The 26,255-nt window shown below is 38.7% G+C and overlaps 1 protein-coding gene across 2 annotated transcripts; it reads right to left on the bottom strand.

Annotated features, from left to right (window-relative positions):
• LOC139448624 (uncharacterized) lies at positions 1–26,255 on the bottom strand. 2 transcript variants are annotated; one of them, XM_071230190.1, is made up of 5 exons: positions 26,056–26,255; positions 18,265–18,326; positions 2,932–3,003; positions 2,672–2,761; positions 1–662 (listed from the first exon to the last, which is right to left on the bottom strand). In XM_071230190.1, the coding sequence occupies exons 3-5, from the start codon at positions 2,993–2,995 to the stop codon at positions 1–3; spliced, it is 816 nt and encodes a 271-aa protein (XP_071086291.1). In that variant the 5' UTR covers positions 2,996–3,003; positions 18,265–18,326; positions 26,056–26,255. The 2 variants fall into 2 exon arrangements, with proteins under 2 accessions (XP_071086291.1, XP_071086290.1); XM_071230189.1 differs by lacking the exon at positions 18,265–18,326.

The following is a 26,255-nucleotide window of genomic DNA, read 5'->3' as shown; positions in this document are numbered from 1 at the left end:
TTATAATATTTTCCCTGTTATTAGCAAGCCGGCGACATAGCCTACTAAAATTAAAGCATTTGTCCTTGATGATTTATCCTTGGTGAAACGTTCACGTAGATCCGACAATATATATCTGGGTCTCAGAGTTATCTCCCCTTTCATGTAATCAACAACCGGAAGTACTACCATCATGATATCGGGGACCAGGAGCCCGATGTCCCGCCATACCTGGTGAGGTTTGCCCTCCTTGTATATAATATGAGAAATGAATTGGTCCAAACTGCCAATAATAACATGTGCAAGAGCAGCCCCTATGATTAAATTATAAAGCACAACACGCCTTTCAGAGTGTCTGTCGCATGATTTCAAGATGGCGTACGTCGACAGCATTTCTGTGACTGAGAAGAATATTTGGTGGTTGAACATCAGGTAGAAATCGTCGTTGTAGTAGTTGAATATTGCCCACCAGGCGAAGACGTGTGGGTAGACACTGACGAAGAAGAGAATCGCCATGATTGGTCGGAGGGAGCGAGAGAAGAGGAAGGAGAGGAAGAGCTTCAGTGCTTCGTATCCAAGGATGACATACACAAAGGTGATGACCCACACACACATGGTCTGTCGCGTGGCGTTGAAGTACACGTGCTTGTACCCATGCTTACTTCCGCTCTTCTCGTAGGAGCCTGAAAACAGAGTGAGTGAGTAAACTTTTACGCCGCTTTTAGTAATATTCCAGCAAAATTGTTAGGATTTAACCCAGGCCTTCAGCTTCAAGAGCGAACGCTTTTACGATGAGGCTGTCCCACCAACCCCTGTCAAGATGGAAAACCACCAATATTCATGAGAGAGTGAGTGACTTGTGTTTTACGCCCCTTTGAACAGTAAATCAGTTGTGTCACGGCGTGTCGCACCAACTCGTGTTATTCCGGGACAAGCCGAATAGCGACTCGTGCCCTTCTCATGGCCATTTTATGGGGCCTTTACACAGGATGGCGACCTTTGTGCCTCCCATGTGCGACCATAGAATTTGCCAGGTCGTCGTTGGAGGTTCAAAGGAGGCAGAATGGTTGCCTAGGTCGTTCCAAAGTGGTACACAGGAGGTTCAGGCATCGCCATGGACGCCATGGTCGCCGTGAATGTTTGAACATGTTCAAAACAGTCGCACAAAGGTCGCCGAGGAGGTCGGTTGCTCAAAGGTGTCTCAAAGGGGGCAGAAGGGAGGCACAAGCATTGCCGTTGTTGCAGAATGAAGGCACAGTGGTCGCCCAAAGGTCGCGCAGGTAATAGATGCGTTCTGCTGAAATACTGTCCCGTAAATCTGGGCGATGCTTCTGCCTCCCTTGTGCCTCCTTTGGGCGACCAACAGCGTGCATTGAACGATGAGTATGGCGACCGCCGTGCCTCCATTCGGCGACCACGGCAACACTTGAGACACCATGGCAATGCTTCTGCCTCTTTTTTGCCTCCTTTGAGCTACCTGTAGTGCCTCCTCAGCCTGCCTATAAATAGAGGGCTTGTACCTGCAGTGTTTCATTGTGGTTGCAGACGTTGAACAACTCGAGCAGTTACTGCTGAACAACTGCTGGAGCAGTTACATAGAAACATGATTTTCTGGGTTTAGGCAACCATTGAGCGTCCTGGCCAGTTTTTGATCGCTCGATGGTGGCACAAAGGTCGCAGCCCTGTGTAATGGGGGCTTTAGCGACCGGGTTCCGTCTTAGCGCAAACGGGCATACCTAAAGCAATTGTCAACTCGTTGCGTAATGGTTCACATCTATTTCCCCATATATTATATATATTTCAGGTGCAATTTAAAGCACATCGGGACGTGCGGAATTATACGATATGATTGAACACATTTTACGGTGTCTTGGGTATATTTTTAGATGCAAGACATGTAAAAGCAAAAATTATTTCTGAGGGATTCTTTGACGAAGTACTTGAAATCATACGCGTATTCTGATTGGTTTGTTGTATTTACGCACATAACATTCATCGATAGGGGGACGAGTCTTCTTGCAGGTTACGGAAAGGGGCGTGTGGTGACGAATAGGCGTGTCGGTTCATGCTGGAGACAGTCCCGAAGTGACGGGATTAAACGCTGCTGCTTTTAACAGTATTCCAGTTAAAACACCGCATGTTTGGAAAAAACGTCCACAGATTCGAAGCGCATGGTTATATTCAGGGCGTCGAATATGACCATGATCAAGACCGCGGTGCATGATGGGGTCCATTTCTCAGCGGCCTGTCACCTAGCAACGCCCTTTCCTCTCGCATAAGTAAACACACCATGATAAAGCTGGAATACTTTTTCAAGCGACTTTAAACCCAACAATTTACCCACCCGATATTCCGTTTCGCAAATGACGAGGGGTTTTCGTTTAAGAATTGATTTCAAGATTTAAGTGTTCATTGCGTGGAATGTTTACAGACCGCCGTCATATAGCTGGAGTATTGCTGAGTGCGGCGTCAAACAACAAACCAACCAACCAACCATTGGAGTGTGACAGGAAGAAGGCATGGAAAGGCGGGGCGACCGGAAGTTGTCTTACACGCGATACTTATGAGCAGTTTAACGTCGATGTAAACGGAAATAAGACAGGGGACGCTTGAAAAGGACACACACAGACACAGACTCACACACACTTACTTCTCATTCTAAATTATTAATGGAGTCGTATTAGAAGCTTACCTTTAAAGATGGTATCAAAACATGAATTTTCACAATTGTTTTTGTCGACTTCCGGTTTGTCCGGCACCCAGATAATTCTGTACACAATGCCTGGAAAAGAATGTTCGAATCGATTAATATATGGCCTCTTGTTAGAAACACATATAGGTTATACAGCCTCTCTCTCTCTCTCTCTCTCTCTCTCTCTCTCTCTCTCTCTCTCTCTCTCTCTCTCTCTCTCTCTCTCTCTCTCTCTCAAAAATGATTAAGGGACCACGTACCTATTTGAATGACAGGAATGGCTACAATGATGGTGGCGCTAACAACTGCCGGCAGCAGTCCCATCTTTGGTCCTGTGTACGAAATAACAAACACTGATACAACAGTGTATACGTGTATGGAATACGACTCCCACATACATTAATACATGTATTAAATCTCATGTACGTATGGATCGACTGCACTACCTGAATAATTTCATTCAATTAAAGCGTGCGTGGTTGGGAATACATCACTTTTTTGCAAATAACAACACATCCATTGGCCCGAGAGCTATAATGTCCGTCGAATATAGCAGGGTATCTAACCATGCATGCTAAGATGATCGTAACTAGTCTTAGCACTAAGATCGCTTTGTGCAAGTGGACCCAGGAGTTGTGCAAACCGGAAACAATGGTTGGATACATTGGGAAGCATGTCATGCGTTTTCATTCACTAAATAAACGGCATGAGACAAGTGGTATAAACTGTATATAACAACAACGAAACAAGACATGATATTGAAATATGCATCTGTGTGTTTCTATGTACAATAGTACCGTTTGCAGAGGGGTAAAACAGCGAATAATCCCTGGATAATCCGCGGGTAAGTTACGGATCATCCGCGGATTTATCACGTCGTCAACGGTAGTTCTGACGTGACCCGTAATGGGATGTCCTCAGATCTTTGTTTGGCGATAGCGAGAACTGAGATCTGATTTAAATGAGATTGGACTGTAGCTGAGAACGTGCTGTCTCACGGTAATTTTTCCTTAACATAGAATGGAAGAATTGAGAATAAATGATGACATCAGAGTTGCTACCGTGCCAAGATTTATTCAGGTGCAGTGTGTAATAAACATTTCAATTCAATTAGTCACATAATCATATCTAATAATCATAGATTATATCATTACAAATAATTGTCATAAAGTCGTGGTTTCTTATGACATAACTACTCAAAATATAATTCAATAAGCATTTCGCGTCAATCTTATAAAATATCAAATAATCATCATTACATTATACACAAATAGATCAGGATGGAACTTGAAATAACGGTACAATACAAATACAACACATATGATTCACAATACCTATGTCAGCTGAAATAATGCAACATTAATGATAGACGTATTTGTAGATATATTATACGGAAATGCAGTTTCGCGCATTACCGTAGTTCTTCTAATACAAGTGTTATTTAGCTACTTTATGCAGAGCTCGCATACGAGCATTGTGCATTCAACTATTAACATCAAGTTACAGGTATTTCATTTCCTATCAAGAACAAAAGCTGACTGACTATTAACTAAGTCCAGCATTACTGCTAGCAATGAATCTAGACATATTGACGACATGACATATTTTACTTTACGATGTTGTTGATACTTGTACTAGATTTCTTATTTATCAAACGGTTATCAAAATGTTGATCAGGGCCCCGTTTGACAAAGCGATCTTAGGGCTAAGTTGATTGTAACTCACTAAGTACGCGATCTTAAATTTTTGTTACGATCGGCCGCCCGTTCCACAAAGCAATCTTAACTAAGAGAGGTGTAAGTTAAGATCAAAATGCTACGTTGCTCCGGACCAACTTAGGATCGCTAAAATCGATCTTAAATATTGTCCCATAACAACAAAGATGGCGTATGTTGACTTATTATTATATCAGATAACATTCTGACAGTCCACAGCTCACTTACTTGTTAGCGATGTCCTCCCATATGCTGCCTTTCACCTTATTGGTGACGGTAGAGCTGAATGAGGACTTCAGTGTCGTGTGGTGAACAGCCACCTCATCAACAAGGACAGCGATCTCGCTTGCTGAAAAATTGCTGCGACGAACGTGTTTGACGCCGACAGAGGTCTGCGATTCAGCCATATTTCGACAATGCGTCGTCTGCTAAACATGACCAAGGGAGGCCACTCTTAGGGAAACTTTCGTATCTTCATGGCTGAAGATTCCGATCTTTGTTAAGATCGGCTACTTAAGAACTTGTAAAGTTACAATCGCCCTAAGATAGCTTTGTGGAACGGGCGTAAACTTTAGCTAAGACGATTTTATAATCGACGTAAGTCTCTAAGATTGATTGTAGTTACGATCGCTTTGTGAAACGGGACCCTGGAATAATTAATTTCATAGTTTATTGATCGAAATTACTACAACCTACATAAGTGATTACAACCTTCATAAGTGATACCTATAGTGGCATAGTGCGCATTGAAAACATTCCTAATCATTATTGAAGATTCAAAATACATTAAACAATAACCAACGCATGTGGTTGAAAATATACAATGTTCAAGAAATCTAAGACAATAATCATGAAATACATTCAACATATTTGAAAACAACAATTAAAACAATCTGAGACAATAATCATAATACACATTCAACGTGAATGAAAACAACCATTGAAACAACGCATGAGTCAAGTCAAAGAAGTTTATTGTACACAAAAGGCCACCGGCCCATATACAAGAAAGAGTTACGCATGTAGATACAATTACATTTGTTACACATTGGGATATACACGTTGTTTGATTAATTCATTTCTTTTGGCTAATGCATGCTTAATATAAAGAGAAAGATTTAATATATTTGATTCGTTCTTTGTCGTCAGCATAACTACAAAGGCGTTTATCGGTGACATTGCTATTAAATAATCTGTTATATATTTCTTTCGAAGATCATTGTAAAATGGACAGACAAACACAAAATGAATTTCATTTTCTATCTCTAGCTTACACAATGGACAAATTCTTTTCATTTTTTCAATGGACAGTTTTCTTCCTTCATTTACAAATAGGTCTAGCAAACCAAGTCGATATTTAATTAACTGTTTTCTTAAGTTTTCCATAGTGAGTACTGATAAATATATTTCTGGTTGAAGTAAAGTCTTGAAAGTTTTGTAATATTCATAACGCGAACTATCCTCTAAAGTGGAGTGCCATTATTGGTAGAACATATTTATAGACCGATTCCGAAATTCATTAAGAAACATATTTACATTTCCAACTGACTGACATAGCCATTTTAAACCAAAACCATGCGAAAATAAAAGATTTCGTATATGCGATGTCCAAGTATTCTTTCCCATGTTATCTAAATGTAGAAGCATGTTATAGGCTAATTTGGGGAGACGTTGTTCATGCATATGAAGAATTTTAAACCAGTATTTTAAACATCTGATCTGAGAATTAATATATAATGGGTATCTACCACATTCACCATAAACCATGCAATTTGGTGTAGAAGATCCGACACAAAGAAACTTTTTACATGCTAATAAATGAACCTTTTCTAAACAGTCATAACGTTGAAATCCCCATACTTCAGAACCATACAATAAAATTGGTTGTATCTGGGTATCGAAAAGCTTAAAGAAGATATTAGGTGACATCGATCCCACTTTATGAGAAATAGACATGACACTTATTAAAGCTTTCTTTGCACGCAAGGACAAGTCAAGGGCACATTTTTTCCAATTCATTGTGTGTGAGAACCAGATTCCTAAATAAGTGTAGTGATCTACTATATTGACTAACTGACCATCGAATGACCATCTCTCTTTCGACGCTATTGGACCACCTTTTCTGAAGATCACAATTTTAGTTTTTTCCAAGTTTACGGATAATTTCCATTCTTTGGTGTACGTACTTAAAATATTTAATTGCCTTTGAAGACCGACAACAGTATCTGACACTAAAATGACATCATCTGCGAAAAGTAGCATTAGTATTTCTATCCAATCTGGGAACATTTGGATACCATGTTTACCACTGGCAGCTATTTCGTAATATAATTCATTAATGAAAAATGAAAATAAGATCGGACTCAAAATACAGCCTTGTCTTAGGCCCAAAGGACAATCAAAGAAATCTGTTAAACTATCCCCACAACGAACACATGATCTCACATTAGAATACATTGATTTTAGAATAGTAAACATTTTCCCACGTAAACCAGCTTTTCGTAGACATGTCCATAGCTTAAAGCGATTGACAGAATCAAAAGCCTTTTTAAAATCTACAAATGCTACATACAGTTTATGCTTACGCCGTGACAAGGTTTTTTGAATAAGTGCATATAGTGTAAATACATGATCTATGGTGGAATAACTTTTTCTGAAGCCAGCTTGAAATTCAGGAATCTTATCACGCATGGTCGCCCATTTTGAAATTCTATTGTTTAATATTGTAGTAAATACTTTTCCTAAAATGCTCATTAATGAAATGCCTCTATAGTTATCTGGGTCACTCCTGTCTCCTTTTTTATGCAGGGGGATTATTATAGAACATGACCAATTGCTTGGGAAAACACCATTTTCCAATAGCTTATTAAAACATTTGCAAAGAAAAGGCATAACTTCAAACATGAAAATGTCTCACCTTAAAGTAGAATAGAAGAATTGAGAATAACTGATGACATCAGAGTTGCTAGCTTTCCAAGATTAATTCAGGTGCAGTGTGACTTGGTAGTCTTACTTCCTTCCTTACTTACTTTGGAGATTACCTTGGCAGTCTGACTGACTGACTGATATAGGAGATTTAACGTGCGCTTTCCGACTGTAGCGTATTTCGCGTATTGGTAGTCTTACTGACTGATATAGAAGATTTAACGTGCGCTTTCCGACTGTAGCGTATTATTAGTCAACCTGCACCTACTTATATAGTGGAGGGACGCATAGCAAACTCTGATTGGTTTAGTTTTGAAAACATTATTTTAATATATTGTCACCATTACTTCCTTTGTTATTTCATGTGTTGTTCCGGGTTGATACAATATTCTCATAGATTACCTAACTAATGTCTACCTATAGTGGATAAGGTAATAAAATAACAAAGCATGGCGTTTAGTTGAGCCGTCGGCATTTTAGACTGACCGCCGACTTGTCAAGGGGATTACCGTTATGTCTCGCGGCATGCTTTTACAACCTAAGTGAGTTACTGCCATTTATGTGAGATGTCCGAGGTTTGACTGTAAAGATACGTGAGTTAATTTTATAAATTTTGAAAATTATTTTTATATTTTGATATCAATTATTAAGCAAGTTTGCGCACTATAACATATCTATCAGAAGGTATACTCATGTCGTAGAAACCATTGTTGTTGAAATATAAAACGTTAACACGAGAGAATAACCAGTTTTGATTTACAACGAAGTAAAATCCATTGGGCATAAAAGGTAAAAAATGATGACCCCAGTGTTTGCAAGCTGGGACCATGTCAATTTACCATGTGTTACATGTTGGTAACTTATGATCAAAACATAAAGGATTATACTTTAAGTATTAACTTACACAAACTGATCAAGTCGCAGCTAATCACATACTAAATAACTCAAATAGTAAATACTCTATAATCATGGTTTAAACTTACCATCGCAATCCAGTAAGTTTTAGAATTCAATGTCTAAGCACTGATGTGGTCCAATTTGCTTGCATATAATAATATTATGATTGTTGACATATTTATAACCCTGGCTGACCACTCATTCTGATACAGCGCCATATATTTCCCTCAACCAAACATTATTTAAAACATCTATTGCATAACTCTCTTAAAATTGTATTCAACAAATACTTACTTTTTGTGTTTCTTTTCTTTATTGTAATGGGTATCCAACGGTATGAAAACAGCCGACAGACTCGCATTGAGGTCGCTTGCGTCAAGCGTGCAGCAGCTTATGTGATGTAACTTAATCGTGTCTCCCGTATTACCCAAGTATGCTGCGCTTACGGCATACAAATATAGTTATCGCACATTATTGGCCACCTATTTCTCTTAAACTGTACATGTACTGGTACCTCAACCAAATGACCATGTAAGAGAAACCATGCGGTGATTGACTTTCTACTGCATTGTATGCGGTCCTACTTTAAATGTTAACTTATGTAAATTTAATCAAGTCGCAGCTAATCACATATTCAATAACTCAAATAGTAAATACTCTAAAATCATGGTTTAAATTACCATCCCAATCCAGTAAGTTTTAGAATTCAATGTCAAAACACTGATGTGGTCCACTTTGCTTGCATTTGATATGATTGCTGACTTATTAAAACCCCGGCTGACCACTCATTCTGATACAGCGCTATATATTTCCCTAAACCAAACATTTTTTAAAAAATATCTATTGCATCACTCTCTTAAAATTGTATTCAACAAATACGTACTTTTTGTGTTTTCTTTCTTTATTGTAACAGGTATCCAACGGCATTAAAACCACTTGCGTAAATCGTGCAGCCAACTTATGTTATGTAACTTAATCGTGTTTCTCGCCCTACCCCAGTATACAGCGCTAACATACAACTATAATTACCGTATAACATTGGCCATCATTCCCCTTGAGTATGACACTTGCATTATGTCCAAAAGTTGTAATTCTCTATTGTACTGATGTGAAACCCTAATATTAAGATTAGCATTACCCCTGATTGTTTTTATCGGATATTTTGTTTCTCGAACAGAGAAAACTATGTTTGTGTTGTTCATTCACTTTTTCATCTCTGTTTTTGATAAATATTTCGTACTTGTTTGTTGTCCAAGAAAAGAAAACCAAAATAGTGCTTATTTATGTATCTTGTACCGAACCATATCTGTGTCTGTGCGTTTGTCCATATCTTTTGTGACCCACTGTGCCTTTGTTTATCATACTTACATTCGATGTCGGTTGACATATCACAATATAGACAAGCAGTGGGTACATTTGCAGTTACACTTCATGTAAAATACTCATTTAAGTTTCTGATTCTTGTACACATTTCTAAATTTCGATGTTTGTATAATCTGCGACTATCAATTTTCTTCATTTTCTAACTCCTCTGCTGTGGAGATGTTCACCCTCATCCTGGACCTAAATACTTAAAAGACTTGAATATTATACACCTAAATGTTCGTAGTCTCAGGGATAAATTGAATATTTTAAGCGCAGAATGTGGGTCATACGATGTAATATGTTTGACTGAAACATGGTTAAGTGAAGATATTCGAAACAGTGATATACAGATCCCCGGTTTTCAATCTGCATTTAGAAAAGACAGAACAAAACGTGGTGCTGGGGTTGCGGCTTATGTTAAAAATAATCTAAACGCTAAAATCATGAGAAATTTAGAACTTGCCGAGCTTGAGGCGATATGGATACAGGTTAAATGTAAAACTCGAAATTACTTAATTGGTACATTTTATCGTGCCGATAAATGTGTCCATTATTGGAATTTAATTGATGAATCAATAGGCAATGCTGTTGATCTTGATATGTTTCCTATTGTTACTGGCGACTACAATCTAGATATTCTATGCGAAACCACTAAAAAGATTGAACATTTACAATCTATGTACGGTTTAAAACAAATAATTACAGATCCTACAAGAATAACCTCTCATTCTAAAACTTTGATCGATTAAATATTTGTATCCTGTGTATACAATGTGAGGTCTTCTGGTGTACTTGATCCAATCTGTAGCGATCACTGCCCTATCTTTGTTCATATAAAAGAAACTATACCAAGAAACTATGCGTTTAAGAGAAAAATATATAACTATCCCTTGGCAGTTGCAGATGGTATAAATCAAGGTATTAATGAGATTGACCTGGATAGCCTATTCTCATCTGATAATATTAACATTATCACTGAAGATCTGACTTGTAGACTTAAAGACATATTTGATAAATACATTCCAACTAAAACTGTCACAATACGAACAAAGGATCCTCAATGGGTAAATAACGAGATACGCTCTCTTATTAGGAAACGTAATCGTATACACACAATTGCTAAAAACAGATATCGACCGTCAGATTGGGTAAAATTTAGGCTTTGCAGGAATAAAGTAATATCATCATTCAGAATAGCCAAAAGAGCTCATGAACTAAAAATAGAAAACATCATAAATACTTCATATGGTACTAAGATCTGGTGGCGACTAGTTAAAAAATATGTCAAAACGCACACCGAAAATTCGTCGTTTCCGTCAATTGTATCAAATAATGTTTTATATGATGATATTGAAGATATTACAAATGTCCTAAATGAATTTTTCACTGATCAAGCAAGAGTAAGAAATCCCGATTCTGACCTTCCATCTATTGGACCATATACAATGGACGATCCATTACTATCTGTGAATTTAAATCAAGAAGAAGTTCGAGATATTCTTCTTTCTGTAGATACAACTAAGGCAACAGGGCCAGATGGTATAGGTAACAAGTTACATAAATTAACAGCGACTCGTCTAGCTCCGATCCTGACAAAATTATTTAACTTGTCGCTCAAAAACAAAACCTTCCCGTTTTTTTTGGAAACAAGCATCAGTAACACCAATTCACAAAAAGGCGATGTATATGAATGCTCAAACTATAGACCTGTAGCGCTTACATGTTGCTTAGCCAAAAATTTTGAAAAGTGTATACTCAAATATGTGTTTAACTTTTTCAGAGAAAACGAACTGCTGACAAATTTACAGTCGGGATTCGTGCCTGGCGATTCCACATCTTATCAACTCTCTTACCTATATAATTTTATTGCTAGTGCATTAGACGAAGGTAAAGAAATCAGAGCTTTTTTTGTGATGTCAGCAAAGCCTTTGATAGAGTATGGCACAAAGGAATTATTCATAAACTCAATGCTTACGGTATCCAAGGTGATTTTTTGAAATGGTTTGAAAGCTACTTAGAACATAGAGTCCAAAAAGTAGTCCTTAATGGTTATACCTCAGAATCAAAATTTGTACAAGCTGGGGTCCCCCAAGGGTCAGTCCTTGGACCACTGCTTTTTATTGTTTATATTAATGACATTGTCGAAGGTATCGAGAGTAATATACACCTGTTCGCAGACGATACATCTATGTATGTCATCATTGATGATCAAATCTCTGCAGCAAATTGTATCAACAATGATCTGACAAAAATCTCAAACTGGGCCCATAAATGGCAAGTAGGTTTCAATCCCGATAAGACCAAAACTATAACATTCAGTCGCAAAGTCAATTCTGGTTTTAGACCAAACTTATACATGGAGAGTACTGTTATTGAAGAAGTACAAAGTCATAAACATTTAGGAATTACACTTCAATCTGATTGTTCATGGAAAATACACATTAACGAAATTATTAGAAAAATCAGTCCAATGACCAACTGCCTAAGGAGCTTTAAATACAGACTAACAAGAAACACGTTTGAAACTATGTACACATCTTTTATCCTACCAAACTTCGACTACTGCTGTCACATTTGGGACAACTGTACAAATGAACAGTCATTGTTACTCGAGAATTTACATTTGGACGAATTGAGAACTATTTGTGGGGCGGTTCGGGATACCAGTCATGTTAAAATTTATAACGAAACAAACTTTAAGTCCTTGAAAGAACGACGACACCGCTTCAAATTGATTACATTTTACAAAATGAAAAACAGTATTTCACCTGTATATCTCAATGATCTCATTCCAAGTCCAGTCTCTGATACTAGCAATTATAACCTTAGAAATAGATCTAACATACAAACAATCAAATGTAGAACCCATGCCTATGCTAAATCATTTCTTCCGGATACGATTAATCTGTGGAACGCTCTACCCAATGAAGTTACTAATTCTTGCTCATTAAAAGAATTCAAATCCTTGATAAATCGTTCAGATACAATTATTAATAATTTTGACCTAAAATACGGTCATAGATCATGCCAAATTGTCCACTGTCGCCTTAGGCTCGGCTACAGTGACCTAAACGCTGATAAGTTTAGACGACATGTATCAGACATATCAGACTGCACTTGTGGGTATCACTTTGAAGACGCAATTCACTTTTTCTATTCCTGTCAAAAATACCATAATATCGGAAACACTATGTACTTCTACACACATGGGTATGATTTAAAAACGGTATTACATGGCAATAGTTCAGTTAGCAGTTCTACAAACATGACTATTCTTAAATCAGTTCACGATTTCATTGTCAAAAGCAAAAGATTCGAGTAGCTTAATTTTATGCATGTAGTAATGGAAAACTGCTATATCTTATTTCACAGACACCACTTGTATTGGCTTTATATATTTCATTTGTGCATTTAGTATGTTTAGGTTTAGCACTACCTTACATATAATCTGATATATAACCAGCTGTTGTAAAGTTATTACCTGGAGAGGTATTTACATAAGCAAGTTTTGCTTGTTTACCGATCCAGATTTCTTTTGAAATAAAAATATGTTTAAACCACATGTTGGTAAATGTTGAACGCATTATTAGAGAGCATTGACATCTCACTTTAGAGTGATCTCAGCCGAGGGTCAAGTCACTCGAGAGTGTTTTGAGACGGGGATTCAAACGGGCTTCTTACACCTGCTACAAGGCCTGCAAGTTGATTGGAAGGTCTTACCACCAGCCGGGTACAGACTGTACGCGTTTTATCATGTACGTAGATAATACTTTCATCTTCGTTGATGATACTGGGGGCGCTGTGCAGAGTTGCGTCGCTTGGGCACACCAGAAACCTATGATTGTGGGTTTGAATTCCGCTTCGCGCCGATTATGTTTCTAGGTTTGTCAGCACCAAACCCGTGGGTTTCACCAAAGCGGTATACGTCTAATACCTGCATCACTTCGGGCTTTCCTCCCACGTTAGTTGACACTGGAATATTGTTAAAAGCGGCGCTAAACCAAACTCACTCGTAGATATACTTACAATCCTACTTTCATTTCTTTTTGTGATGTTATTATAGTACGTGTTGTGATTCATACAGTGATAATGTCTTGTGAAGTTGCGATCCTAGTTGGATACTAAGGTGAGGTGAAATGGGGTTTGTCGCGTCCAAGATTATTGCACTTATATAGCGTCGCTCTACCACTAGACCACGGAAGCGGTAGTTGGATCCTAGTTAATACCAACATAAATATTTTAAATAAAGGACATAACATATAAATGTTTGGAAGCATGTTGGTTGTTTTGTCTCATTTGGACATATCCGTAATTTTACGACATATTGAAATCCTTTCTCAGTATCTATCAGCGCTAAAATAAAAAACACAAACTGCAGACTTGTCCCTTCAGTGTTTCATGGGAAGATGACGAGTATTGGTTTGATATAGTTTCTATCGTTTGGGTGATTCTCATCCTTCATAGTCACATTTCACCTCTTAACGCAAATTTACGTAATGGAAAAATCATGAGAATCAATATATTCGAGTGATTTCACCGGTTTTAATCATGGCATCACATGGATATTTTGCTGTACGAGGAACTAGGTCAAACTCCTGTCAAGACAAGCACGTGCATTATGATCTTGAAAGATGAAGCGTTGCCCAACACGTTGAGCAAATGGCACCACGAGTGGTGCAACGATGTTGTCCCGATAGTATTGGTCTGTGACTCATCTTCCTGAGGCAAGGGAGTTAACTGACTTTAAAATTCCAGTTTCCATCCTTGCCGAACTAGGCTGGAATTCCTGGGCTCGATCGTAGCGCCACCAGTGTCTATTACGAGTTATGTCCATTCTATGCCGCTCCCATATGGACCAATCAGATTCCACCTTTCGTATCACATGCATTTGTTTCAAACAAAATGGTGGCGCCCAGTCAAGACGATCTGATCGACCATCAAGATCTATTTTGTGATAAAACGGTTCTTACTTCGAGAAGTACATCAAATGACGTGATTTTGGAAAATATCTGTTGACAACGTGTTGGCGATGCAAATGCTTTGCAAATCCTGCAGTCGACCGAACTCTGCTTGACAGATTAAGAACCGGATTTCGATTTCGGTGCGCGATTTTGATTGGACTATGCATGGACTCGTTAGTCCAGCCAAAATCTAACTCCATAATCCCAGCCTAGTTCGGCAGGGGTGGAATCTGGACTTTTATAGTCAGTTAACTCTCTTGCCTCGGAAAGATGTCTGTGACTCTGCCATGGACAATACTGAACGCAGTTAATGGAGTCATTGAGATACCACCCCATACCATATTGGACCCACCCCACATTGCCCACCCCACACTGCCCACCCCACACTGCCCACCCCACATTGCTCACAGCCGACCCCACATTGCTCACAACCGAGTCTAAATGACAATGGTAAATCTGGCATGCCATCTCTTGCACGTGCTGTCCGAGTTCACATGCTTCATGACTGTCACAATGTTGTGTTTCGGAGCTTGATTTCTTCGGAAATATTCTTGCGAAATTAATCACTTTCATTGCGATTTTAGCTGTACTGAACTGGTGGGAGAACCAACAGAGATAATATTGTCATTTTCCGGGTAATGTTTTCATATTGGACACACGTCCACTGTTGTCCTGTGTCACTATTGAAACCTTGTTTATAAATCCCCATCCACTATAGTGAGTGAGTGAGTGAGTATGGTTTTACGCCGCATTTAGCAATATTCCAGCAATATCACGGCGGGGGACACCAGAAATGGGCTTCACACATTGTACCCATGTCGGGAATCGAACCCGGGTGTTCGGCGTGACGAGCGAATGCTTGAACCACTAGGCCACCCCACCGCCCCCCATCCACTATAGATATGGCTGTGGAAATGTTTACTGTTTAACTTACAATGTATATAATTTCTAAATACAAATACATTTTACCGCCACAAAATTATACTCTATAATATTTTCTGTTAATGTTTCCAAATTAAAACAATAAAAATTGAAATTTACAACTCTGAATCCAAAGGCATGTATACGTGCCGTGCATGTATGCACTACCTGACATATAAGCTAAGGAAGTTGTCACGTAGGCCTACACTGTTCAACTTTTGGATAAAGCCCAGAATTGGTCAAAATTAATTCTATAAAAGCTCTAAATATGTCAAAGTCATCAATACTGGCATAACAAGGCAGAAAGTTTTCTGAGTGAGTGAGTGAGGTTTTACGCCGCTTTTAGCAATATTCCGGCAATATCACAGTGGGGGACACCAGAAATGGGCTTCACACATTGTACCCATGTCGGGAATCGAACCCGGGTGTTCGGCGTGACGAGCTAAGGCTTTAACCACTGGGCTACCCGACCTCCCCGAAAGTTTTCCGAAAGTAATTGTAAGAGATATGCTGGCTGGTATACTTTTGGATATACATGAGCCGGAAATGACACATTCCGTCAATTTTCAAACTTTATCACGTTTCCATGGAAACTGTCCGAAACACAACTTTGGGTAATATCTAAATAGTAACCGGCACGAGTGCTCAGTGTGATCAATAAGTGTATGGCTTTTGGTTTGGTTTGTTGTCGCACTCAGCAATATTCCAGCGACATGACGGCGACGGCGGACTGTAAATACCCAAGTCTGGACCAGACAATCAAATGATTACTATCATGAGCATCGATTCACACAATTGGGATCGATGACCAGCCGACCAGCCGATCCCGTTTGACGCCTTTTACGACAAGCATGGGTTCCTGAAGACCTGTTACACCCTGGATCTTCACGGGGAGACAAGCATGGGTTCCTGAAGACCTATTACACCCCGGATCTTCAAGGGGAGACAAGCATGGGTTCCTGAAGACCTATTACACCCCGGATCTTCACGGGGAGACAAGCATGGGTTCCTGAAGACCTGTTACACCCCGGATCTTCACGGGGAGACAAGCATGGGTTCCTGAAGACCTGTCACAGCCTGGATCTTCACGGGGAGACAAGCATGGGTTCCTGAAGACCTGTTACACTCCGGATCTTCACGGGGAGACAAGCATGGGTTCCTGACCTATTACACCCCGGATCTTCACGGGGAGACAAGTATGGGTTCCTGACCTATTACACCCCGGATCTTCACGGGGAGACAAGCATGGGTTCCTGAAGACCTGTTACACCCCGGATCTTCACGGGGAGACAAGCATGGGTTCCTAAAGACCTGTTACACCCCGGATCTTCACGGGGAGACAAGCATGGGTTCCTGAAGACCTATTACACCCTGGATCTTTCAGTGGGGGGGGGGGGGGGGGGGGGGGCGGCTTCAGCTTCAAGAGCGAACGCTTTTACGACGAGGCTGCCCCACCAACCCCTGAAAAGAGAGGTCAAGATGGAAAACCACCTATATTCATGAGAGAGTGGGTGAGTTGTGTGTTACGCCCCTTTGAACAGTAAATCAGTTGTGTCACGGCGTGTCGCGCCAACTCGTGTTATTCCGGGACAAGCCGAATAGCGACTCGTGCCCTTCTCATGGCCATCTTTGCGACCGGGTTCCGTCTTAGCGTTAACGGGCATACCTAAAACAATTGTCAACTCGTTGCGTAATGGTTCTCATCTATTTCCCCATATATTATATATATTTCAGATGCAATTTAAAGCACATCGGGACGTGCGGAATTATACAATATGATTGAACACATTTTACGGTGTCTTGGGTATATTTTTAGATGCAAGACATGTAAAATCAAAAATGATTTCTGAGGGATTCTTTGACGAAGTACTTGAAATCATACGCGTATTCTGATTGCTTTGTCGTATTGATGCACATAACATTCATCGATAGGAGGACGAGTCTTCTTGCAGGTTACGGAAAGGGGCGTGTCGGTTCATGCTGGAGACAGTCCCGAAGTGACGGGATTAAACGCTGCTGCTTTTAACAGTATTCCAGTTAAAACACCGCATGTTTGGAAAAAACTACACAGATTCGAAGCGCATGGTTATATTCAGGGCGTCGAATATGACCATGATCAAGACCGCGGTGCATGATGGGGTCCATTTCTCAGCGGCCTGTCACCTAGCAACGCCCTTTCCTCTCACATAAGTAAACACACCATGATAAAGCTGGAATACTTTTTCAAGCGACTTTAAACCCAACAATTTACCCACCCGATATTCCGTTTCGCAAATGAAGAGGGTTTTTCATTTAAGAATTTATTTCAAGATTTAAGTGTTTATTGCGTGGAATGTTTACAGACCGCCGTCATATAGCTGGAGTATTGCTGAGTGCGGCGTCAAACAACAACCAACCAACCAACCATTGGAGTGTGAACCATCATTGTGTGAGGGCCAAATATTGTATGAATTGAGCGTCAATTTCACGGTCATTGACCGACCAATAGAAATCCCGTAGTTCGTGTAAAATTCAAATAGAAAAATTATATGTTTGTTGATGCAGGGACATGTGATGATGTGGTGCAATTCACCATCGCGTATCTCGCCGACAGGAAGCAGGCAGGGAAAGGCGGGGCGACCGGAAGTTGTCTTACACGCGATACTTATGAGCAGTTTAACGTCGATGTAACCGGAAGTAAGACAGGAGACGCTTGAAAAGGACACACACAGACACAGACACACACAGACACACACACACACACACACACACACACACACACTTACTTATTCTAAATTAGTAATGGAGTCGTATTAGAAGCTTACCTTACCTTACAATTGTTTTTGTCGACTTCCGGTTTGTCCGGCACCCAGATAATTCTGTACACAATGCCTGGAAAGAATGTTCGAATCGATTAATATATGGCCTCTTGTTAGAAACTCATATAGGTTACACAGCTGAACATTGATACATGTATTAAATCTCATGTACGTGTGGATCGACTGCACTACCTGAATATTTTCTGCGAATAATCCCTGGATAATCCGCGGGTAAGTTACGAATCATCCGCGGATTTATAGGATTATCACGTCGTCAACGCGTGGCGGGCCATCTCAATTGATGCAGGTCTCTGACGTTTACCACTTCGGTGAAAACCACGGGCATGGGTTTGGTGCTGACAAACCTAGAAACATATTCAGGGAGAACTGAGATTCGAACCCACAATCACAGGTTTCTGGTGTGCCCAAGGGACGCAACTCTGCACAGCGAATCGCGGCGCCTTGGACGACTGGGCCACCCCTGCTCCCGCCTTCCACTTGAAAGAACCCATAAATTCTGCCTTAAGTTGATTAAGACTACCCACCTGGGCTAGAACAGACACAACACTTTCCCGTATTGGTGTTCTTCCCATCATACCTTTCATCATTAGGAGAAAGACGCTATAGTACCGAACGTTTTACACTCAGTGAACCATCTGGGGCCACGCATGAACTTTTGAAAACGTCTGTCTTTCAGTATTACTTATGAAATAGTATACAGAATATGACACGATAAAAGAACATTATTTTTGTTCCATAACCAAATTTACATTGTATCCTTCAAAGCTTACGTTACGAATATCTCGTCAGTTCGAATAAAATAAAATCGTATTTGCTTCGCGGATTCACCATTTAAAAAGAATAGGGGTGAATGTAAAAAATGTTCAGCTATATGCTATTTTGTATAATTAATACAAGAACACAATTATATAGAATACACTTTATTATTTAGTATCATTCTCCCGGACGCTCCCTGGCATTGCCCGGACGCCCCCAGGCGTTATTTAGTAGGACCGGAAAGTCTGTTTGGAAGGATTGTGAACTGTCCCGTCATCTGTACAGCTAAACAGGTCGTGTTTTTTTATGCTAGTCTCCTGTACAACTGGGGTCATCATGACTACGTATGAATGTATCCAATCTCATTAAAATCAGACCTAAGATCTCGCTATCACCAAACAAAGATCTGAGGACATCCCATTACGGATCACGTCAGAACGACCTTTCATTCGACCAATGAAAGCGTCACTTACCAGATCATGAAAGTGACAGTCGGAATGTGTTTTCTAATCATGCAACCTCGAAAACGTTAACACGGGGTATTCCAAACGACAGTTACGGCTCGTACGACTGATTCCGTCACAATTATGGTCTGTCTCTCGCTTCCGTGGGATAAACATTTGAACGAAGGAGGCGTTGCGCAGTACTTGGGAAGCACTGCCATACAATCACAACCATATATTTTACATTCCGGATTGTTCTTTTAGTTTTCAAAATTTTAATCGAGAACTGTGTCAATATATTTTTCAAGCGTAGTCTGAAAAGGAAGTCGCCAGGTTGAGACGAGTGCCGTCAAGCTCGAGGAAGCTGCTTTCTTATGGCTGATATCGACTTCTTGTTATTGGGTTCAGTGGTCGGTCAAAGTTCGCGAAAGGTCGTTCTGACGTGACCCGTAATGGGATGTCCTCAGATCTTTGTTAAGCGGCAGCGAGAACTTAGATCTGATTTAAATGAGATTGGAATGTATCTATCAGAAGTTATCAGTCAATACCACTGCAACAAAATTCACATATACAAGCTTGTATATGCTTTTGAAAGATGGTATATCCAAAGCATATACAAGTTTGGAATGATGAGATATACAAAATATACAGGTTTGTATTTATGACACACACAAAAATATACAATTTTGTATATATGATGTATCCAAAATTGCTTTTCTTTGTATATAAAAGTAAAGGGAGGTAATTGTTATGTATTCGTGTATAATTATTGTATGTGTGCAAAATGAAGTATTTTAAGTTAAGCACTGTGTTTCTTTGTAAATGTTGATAAAGGGGGGTAACTGCTGTGTATTGTTCTATAATTGTTTTGTATGTGCAAAATGCCGATCAATATTATTAGCAAGTTACAAATAAAACTGATATAGTGGCGTGTAACATTATTGGGATGTTTAAATAGTCCTCCTCTCTGTTAGCGGGAGTCCTTACTCTCCTTGCAATGATATTGACGGGTAAGCGATTGAGGCGTCTGGTACTTTTCCTGGCGCTGTGCTTTGTATGTGGGTAGACTTTATTGTCAAATATACAGAGCGGATTAGCAGTCGGGGGTGATTGCATTGGCGGTGACTTCTTTATTATAATCACTTGAAAGGGTGTCCTCCCATTAGTCATACGGTCCATTAGTCATACGGGTTAAAACAACATATGGTATGGTTGACTGCACCAACAACGGCCTTTGTAATACCCACAATTAAAGTGGCATGATCCAAGAAACACAAAATTAAAACTTGTAATACTTTTCATAATCTCAGCATAGCATATATATTCATCATAGCACTTATCATCATCAATGACCTATAATCTTATATGACATATATACATAAATCATCACATTAAGTAATCACTGTAAGTTAAATGGTCATTAACGCAAGATCACATCTGAACATTTGAGTTTGCAGTTTCACATTTAGTGGTCAGTTGGATACAGGTAACCAGCAGCATCCAGAAACTGAACACAGTTTTTCTGACCTACTTGGAGTTGGTCCCACAATCTGATGAGTCGGTTTTCCTTCTCGCGATACACTCGCTTTCTGCCTTGGGGAGCAGCACCAAAGTCAATTTGACGCATCTTGGCAGATTCAGACTTCTCAATCTGCTTGATCAGTTCAACAAAACGATAAATGTTTGGATGGTGATGTGACAGAGACTTGTTCAGTCGGTTCGGTCGGTAGTGGAAGCCTTCCACATTATTGTTCGTGCGAGGTCCAATGTTTCGGTGGTGATTCCATAGAGGGATGGGGAATCTAGCATCACCATGAACCCAAATTGTTACAATATAATACATAATAATATAATATACAATATAAAGAATAGTAAATAGTTTGAGATGAATCTTGTACTTGTTCCTAAAACATCATAGGTATTTATTTAAACTAATCCCAAGCTCTCTAATTAGTGGACTAATCCATTTTGACCAAAGGGTATATGCCTATTGTTGTTTTAACTAATACCTCATTAGCTGTATAACTATTGGGAGTATGACAAATGGGACATGATCCTTGAAAGTGTTGAAATCGAATTGTGCTGAGCTAGGATTGGTTTGTACGGGATGCCGCGATGTGATTTGTAACATGCTCTTGTGCCATAGCAGATTAGCCAACAGAGTGGATTGCACAGAGGATGAAAGCTGTATCATTATTACTTAAAAGTGTTGAATTTGGTTTGTACGGTTTAATTGTAAGGTATACATTGTTATGATGTCAAATATCTGCGGAAAATCGCGTTTTTTAAAACAGTAGTCGTTGGAAAAATAATCTTCCGCGTAAAAATATAATCAAAGATGTAAAAGAAAATACTGCGAAGAATATCTGTTTCCGGACAACCGTCGCAGATTGTCCTGTTTTCGATCAGAGCTTTCAGCATCAAACATGACTTTATTATTATTATTCATAAAGCAATACTATTATTGTCTGATCTTAAGTTTCCGGACATCATACGTTTTCTATCACGAATACTTGCACTATAACGAGGGGTGTGGCATCACAAAGAAATACTCCGATGTTGGCCTGCTTTTATGATATTCCCAATTTTTTAAAAGTACTGATTTAACTTTGAAATTTTACTGCATCCGCCATCTTTGTTTATTTGACGTATTTACTTTTGCCACTGACTTATTACATTTGTTGGTATGAATATTGTCCAAACGGCACGAAATTGCTAAATATGCAATGTTTAAAAAAAATTTCTGGGGGCTCAGCCTAATATCGTTTGCTAAGTCAGTAGACTACGACTGTAAATGTATTGTACAACCGATGCAAGAAAATAAAAAATGTTACAAATACAAATTATTAACAAGTGGAATATGAATATTAATACCTGTACTTTTTAGAGAAAAAAAAATGACACATTGACGTATTCAGATTTAATTGATATTTTCTTTACTTATGTAAATGCTATTTGTTTTTGTGTGTGTTTCTTCATCTAAAATTCCACAAGGCACAAAACTTGCTTAAATTTAAAACAAATAATGAATCAGTGAGATACGCTGGTTATTGCGCGAAGAAGAATCCAGTGCCCATGAAAGTGAACAGCATCCATGGCCCGATGTTATACATAGAGAATCTCACCCGAGTGTCTTTTGATATCAAATATATCAACACGAGTTGATAAAAGTCGAAAAATCCGAGGCTTGCCGAGGATTTTTGCCACTTTTATCAACGAGTGTTGATATATTTGATATCAAAAGACACGAGGGTGAGATTTTATTTATCATCCAACATCATTCTTTCAACTTTTTCAATTTGTAGACAGTAATTAGCAGTGTCTTCAGTGTAAAAAGTACTGCAAAAAGCTTCAGTAGCAGAGCCATTAGTGATGTCATTTGATTGTGACGTCATGGTAACCAGTGATGTCACAATGGTCTGCAAAGCATTGTGATGTAATTTCATTGCAGCGATATCTACAGTGTAGATATCGCTTGATCTCATCCAAGCGATATCTCCTGTGGGAGCCAGTTTTGGATGATAAAAAGCAATCATATAACATATTGCAACTCATGGTTGTTAACAATCAGGCCGTCAACATCATGACGGTATCAGTGGGCACATCGTAGTTTTGGAAGTTAAAAAAAATAATAACTTCATACTTCTACTTATACAAAATGAACTCTTAGATTTGCACAGTGATTGAGTTCATGCTTTCATTGGCAGCTTCAAGATATTAAATGAGATATATTGTGTATGATTAAAATAGATGAGAGAAAAACAGTATCGCTCATTTCGTAAATAGGATACTAAATGATCCCCCGTGCCGTACCATTTCTAGGAAACGAGTGAACAGTTTTGTATCAACTGTTTTGTTTTGCTAGGTTCATAAAACGTGGTATTATTGATCGTTTCATATTCTATTAATCGCCTCTTTTAAAGATTGAATGATACATAAAGGGCCGTGCCTGCATTATATAGCCTGCCACGAATGAGATGCATCACAACTGACATATTATGTTTTGGTAGAATAAAATCATGTCTTTTGAAATAACAGACGAGACACCTTTATGTATGTTATAGTTATCAGACATTTTTATCAAGTCACGAGTGGATGCGATACAGACCAATTTACATTTAACTGCATAATGCACCTTGCTGCCTTAGGGAGAGTCTGTGTCTGTAGAACTGGTTTGGGCCTTGTCTATTTGGTAATCACTCGCTGGAACACAAATATTGGATATTAGCACTGTATTGTGATTTTGAGCATCCCGGTGCCGTGTAATATATTTCCGATTATAGTACTTGTTGTTCATGCATATGCTCTAGCAATAAGAAATTTGATAAATATTCGTTTGCTTAATTTCTAATTTGAAAAACTTCGTTGGCGCTCTGAACGCTTGGCGCTGTATAATTCAGCTCGCGCATGGTTAGGTGCAAACCAAATTATGTTTATTAGTCATAAATTAAACCACCAGCGGCGGTACAGGAGCATATATCTAATGTCATACAATAGTAAAACAAGATGGCAGTTTCCCTGTAAAGATTATGTGTTTCTAAAGATTTGTACAATATATCTTGATAACTGTTTTTAATCTTCGATCTTTTGTGAAAATAATAGTGGAAATGGTTGAGTACATGAACCGGTTTAGTGACGTATTTTACGTTGAAAGTGGTGTGATTTACATCGTTAAAATATGAAAGAATCTACACAGTGATACAACTATAGATGGTTGGGGTGTAGGAACGAAGTCAGTAATTGGGGATTTAACTTGCGCTTTCCGACATTATGCGTATTTCGCACACAGTTAAGAACGATCCGCCCGTATTGTATCTAAGTACATGGTCATTAATGCCAAAAGACACCTACATCTCAGGACTAAGTACATAGTTCGTTGAATGTTATTTCGTGAATACACATATTGCGTAACACAGAGCACAAATGGCCTGTCCCTTTGTGACAGGTGTTAATTAGAGAATGTATTGCCACCACATTATGTCCCGGCAATTGTATGAGACTTAATGAACCTAGTCAGTCCATGGGTCTGTAACAACTTTATAAAATCAAAGTAACATGAATGTTACGTAATTCGTATAAAATCAAAATTTGACTTAAAAGGTTATAACATGAATATTATTGCGCTTTTGAGGATAAAAGTGAAACTTTTGTTTAGGGATGACAGTACAAAAACATACCCTTGAAAATCAAATGTATTTTTGCACGACTTCACACAGACTGAAAAAGTATACAAATGTTTATCTAGCTACAGTTACATTCATGGCACAAAGATTAACATGAAATAATAATGCTGGTCATGTTTGTTCATTTCAACATTTCGTTGTTATTGGTATTCTGAGGATGATGTAATTATTCATGGGTTCTGATCTTCTATGACGTAGAATACATGAACTGGTTCAGTGACTTTCTTTTGACAAGGAGAAAAAAAAAATCATAAATCCCATAGCTATCATTTCTACCTGGTACTAAAAGTTCACTATCAATCTCCTCTGATAACAAACTGTTACATTTGATATCCCCAAGCAACAATACTCAGTATGCTCATGGAGTCATTGTCAAAATCAGAAACCCCAATGATATCCTGTCTACATGGTCACACACGGTGATTGTTAAGATCTATGCTCAGACAACATGGCAGTCTGTATTCATTTCTCATATCCCAAAAGTCCCCGACCAAACGTCCTCGTATTAATTCTTACAACAACAAAAAAGTGGGATTTTGTGAGAAGAATGGGAAACTGTTCATGCTTTTACATATTTTTATTCAGTAAATTAATCGGAATTGGTAAAAACTGTTCCAGAAACAAAATTATATTTATCAAGTAATATTGTTATGTGTTGGTTTCTACATATACATACATATTATAAAACATAACACATACATACATCAAAATAGAAGAAAAACGAGTGGCCAACAAATTAGTGCGGTTGATGGACTGTTCAGTTATTTAGAAAAGCTATTTAACTATTTAATACTTAATACGTAGCTGAAAATATGAATTAATTCTTAAGTTGTTACTTTAGCGCAAATCCATCAGAACGTAGATATGGACTGAATTTAAATTTCTATATGGACAGATTGTTTCCCATAAAGCACCGAATTAAAACTCTTACCTTTAGAATAGAAAGACGATTCGTTTCTTAAAATATTGTAGTAAGGCCTTGTGAAAACATAATGCTGTATACTTTAGCCCAAGAGCATGCATGATGGTTTATCTGAGACGTGTCTTCCAAGCCGATGGAAGTTTAATGTCATCACCAAGAGACTGAAAATGTTACGTTGAAAAGTACATTTCTATGTTGTTTGGCTTCTAATCCTACATAATAATCTGTTGTGATGTTTGTATGCCCTTTTGATCGTCCTAATCAATCTGGACAGATTATTTAGTCAAAATGACTAAAATATTTACACATTTTATAAATTGCCTGAGAGAATCACATTTTACAAATTGACGGTAATATATACACGCTTACAAGGGAAAAGGCCTGTGAAAACAACGTCTATCGCGCATTGAAGAATTTCCCAACCATGCTACATCAAATGAAGGGAAACAAAATGCAAATACCATAATTACAACCTACCAAATGTATGTGTATACATTTTAGGAGCTTCCTTGTTCGGGGAATGTATCCGTGAATATCCACACAAAGGAACAATATCCCACTCGTCTGCAGCTGTACAAAGAAACTCATTCGATGTCACGTGTCTCTGTAACAATCACATATTTTAAAAGAGATATGTTGTTTCAGCATGTTATAACCCGTGTTCGTTTCTCAACTGA

Source organism: Haliotis cracherodii, unplaced genomic scaffold (assembly GCF_022045235.1).
Source record: "Haliotis cracherodii isolate W230 unplaced genomic scaffold, xgHalCrac1.p SCAF_7, whole genome shotgun sequence".
Classification (NCBI taxonomy): domain Eukaryota; kingdom Metazoa; phylum Mollusca; class Gastropoda; order Lepetellida; family Haliotidae; genus Haliotis; species Haliotis cracherodii.
The sequence above is the reverse complement of the archived record's forward strand: the minus strand, read 5'-3'. Positions and strand labels throughout refer to the sequence as shown.